This window comes from Hippoglossus hippoglossus, chromosome 10 (genome assembly GCF_009819705.1).
Source record: "Hippoglossus hippoglossus isolate fHipHip1 chromosome 10, fHipHip1.pri, whole genome shotgun sequence".
NCBI lineage: Eukaryota > Metazoa > Chordata > Actinopteri > Pleuronectiformes > Pleuronectidae > Hippoglossus > Hippoglossus hippoglossus.
In genome coordinates this window covers 26,747,497-26,750,011 of record NC_047160.1, presented here as the reverse complement: position 1 = coordinate 26,750,011, position 2,515 = coordinate 26,747,497, and the positions used below count along the sequence as shown (strand labels likewise).

The window sequence follows — 2,515 nt, the reverse complement described above, 5'->3', positions numbered from 1 at the left end:
ATTCACTTTGAAATGTGTTAACACAGATAAAAAACTCTCCAACAGCTCATCGTAGTGAAAAGCCGTAAATCCTGAAAGACCAACAACTTCTTCCTCAGACACAACCAGCTCCTCCCAGTCAGGACATGTCTGTGTCTCCTCCCTTCACAGGTGTGTCAGTGTAAGGACCAGTGAACAACAAGCTGTGAACTGTGGGAGCTGAGTCACTGCAGGGAGTGAACGAGAGGGGGAGGAGCAGAGATCTGTATCTGTTCAGAGGAAGTGAAACTGTTCTACAGTCTCTGGCACCAGCTGAAATGGCGCAGCAAGAAATTCAACTGGACAGAGAAAGATTCTGCTGTTCGATCTGTCTGGATCTACTGAAGGATCCGGTGACTACTGGCTGTGGACACAGCTACTGTAAGAGCTGTATTAACACCCACTGGGACAAAGAGGAGGAGAGAGGAAGCTACAGCTGCCCTCAGTGTAGACAGACCTTCACACCGAGGCCTGTCCTGGGGAAAAGCACCATGTTAGCTGGTTTAGTGGAGGAGCTGAAGAAGACTGGACTCCAAGCTGCTCCTGCTGATCACTGCTATGCTGGACCTGAAGATGTGGCCTGTGATGTCTGCACTGGGAGAAAACTGAAAGCTCTCAAGTCCTGTTTGGTTTGTTTGGCCTCTTATTGTGAAAAACACCTCCAGCGTCATCTTCAGTCAGCTCCATTGAAGAAGCACAAGCTGGTGGAGCCCTCGGAGAAGCTCCAGGAGAACATCTGCTCTCGTCACGACGAGGTGATGAAGATGTTCTGCCGCACTGATCAGCAGTGTATCTGTTATCTCTGCTCTGTGGATGAACATAAAGGCCACGACACAGTGTCAGCTGCAGCAGAAAGGACTGAGAGGCAGAGAGAGCTCGGGCTGAGGAGACAAACAATCCAGCAGAGACTCCAGGACACAGAGAAAGATGTGAAGCTGCTTCCACTGGAGGAGGAGGCCATCAATGGCTCTGCTGATAAAGCAGTGGAGGACAGTGAGAAGATCTTCACTGAGCTGATCCGTCTGCTGGAGAAAAGAAGCTCTGATGTGAAACAGCAGATCAGATCCCAGCAGGAAACTGAAGTGAGTCGAGTCAGAGAGCTTCAGGAGAGACTGGAGCAGGAGATCACTGAGCTGAAGAGGAAAGACCATGAACTGAAGCAGCTCTCAGACACAGAGGATCACAACCAGTTTCTACACAACTACCTCTCACTGCCACCACTCAGTGAATCTACACACCCATCCAGCATCAGGATCCGTCCTCTGAGGTACTTTGAGGACGTGACAGCAGCTGTGTCCCAGGTCAGAGGTCGACTACAGGACATTCTGAGTGAGACAGAGACAGAGATTTTACAGATTGTGTCTCAAGTGGATGTTTTACTGCCACAACCAGAGCCAGAGACCAGAGCTGACTTCTTAAGATATTCACAGGAAATCACACTGGATCCAAACACAGCAAACAGAGATCTGTTATTAACTGAGGCAAACAGAAAAGTAACACGTATGAGAGAAGAACAGTCTTATTCTAATCACCCAGACAGATTCACTGTTAGGCCTCAGGTCCTGAGTAGAGAGAGTCTGACTGGACGTTGTTACTGGGAGGTGGAGGTGGAGGTGGAGGTGTTCGGAGACGGAGTTAGTGTAGCAGTCACATACAAGAATATCAGAAGAGCAGGACGCTCAGATGAATGTGGATTTGGAAACAATGATAAATCTTGGTCATTAGTTTGTTATGGAGACAGTTATAACTTTTATCATAACAGGATCAGGACTCCAGTGTCAGGTCCTCTGTCCTCCAGAGTAGGAGTGTACCTGGATCACAGTGCAGGTGTTCTGTCCTTCTACAGCGTCTCTGACACCATGACTCTCCTCCACAGAGTCCAGACCACATTCACTCTGCCTCTCTATGCTGGAGTTAGGCTTGATTATGGAGACACAGCTGAGTTCTGTAAACTCAAATAGACTTGAGTCATTAAAAGCAGTGATTTAGATTCTGTGTTTAAATCTTGAACTTCTTTTGTCTCCATGTTTGTTGATCAAAGTTCGTCGTGGTGACGTTTCTGCTCCGCACAGAGATCAGCTGTCAATCAAACACTGACCTTCCTTTATCACACATATTCAGTTCTCACTTTGTAAAGACAGAAATCTATAATTACACTGACATGAATGTGTTTGAAAGAACTAATGTTGCTGTTGTTTTCTAAATCAATGTAGAAATCAGGTTCTGTGATGTTTTATAAACTGTATTGATCCTGATATATACTGTAATGGAAAATTCCACTGATCAATGTCTTACTACTGTTTTGACTGTTTTCTGTGCACTTAGCTGATGCAACCTCAAACAGTGATGCCAGAAAGGAGACGTTTCCTGTCTGCTTCCTGTTTTGTTTCCTGTTTCACATTGTATGAAAACCTTCCTTTTTAACTTCTCGTTGTTGCACTCTGAGCCATGTTGATGACTGTGTAACCCTCTGCAGAGCTAAAAATTAAACCTCTAA

General features: G+C 46.0%; 1 protein-coding gene across 1 annotated transcript; it reads left to right on the top strand.

The window, feature by feature from the left end:
- Window positions 1–296: 296 nt before the first annotated feature.
- On the top strand, window positions 297–1,979 carry LOC117769230 (tripartite motif-containing protein 16-like). Its single transcript, XM_034598015.1, has one exon. It carries the CDS (start codon window positions 297–299, stop codon window positions 1,977–1,979), a length of 1,683 nt encoding a protein of 560 aa, XP_034453906.1.
- The last annotated feature ends 536 nt before the right edge of the window (window positions 1,980–2,515 follow it).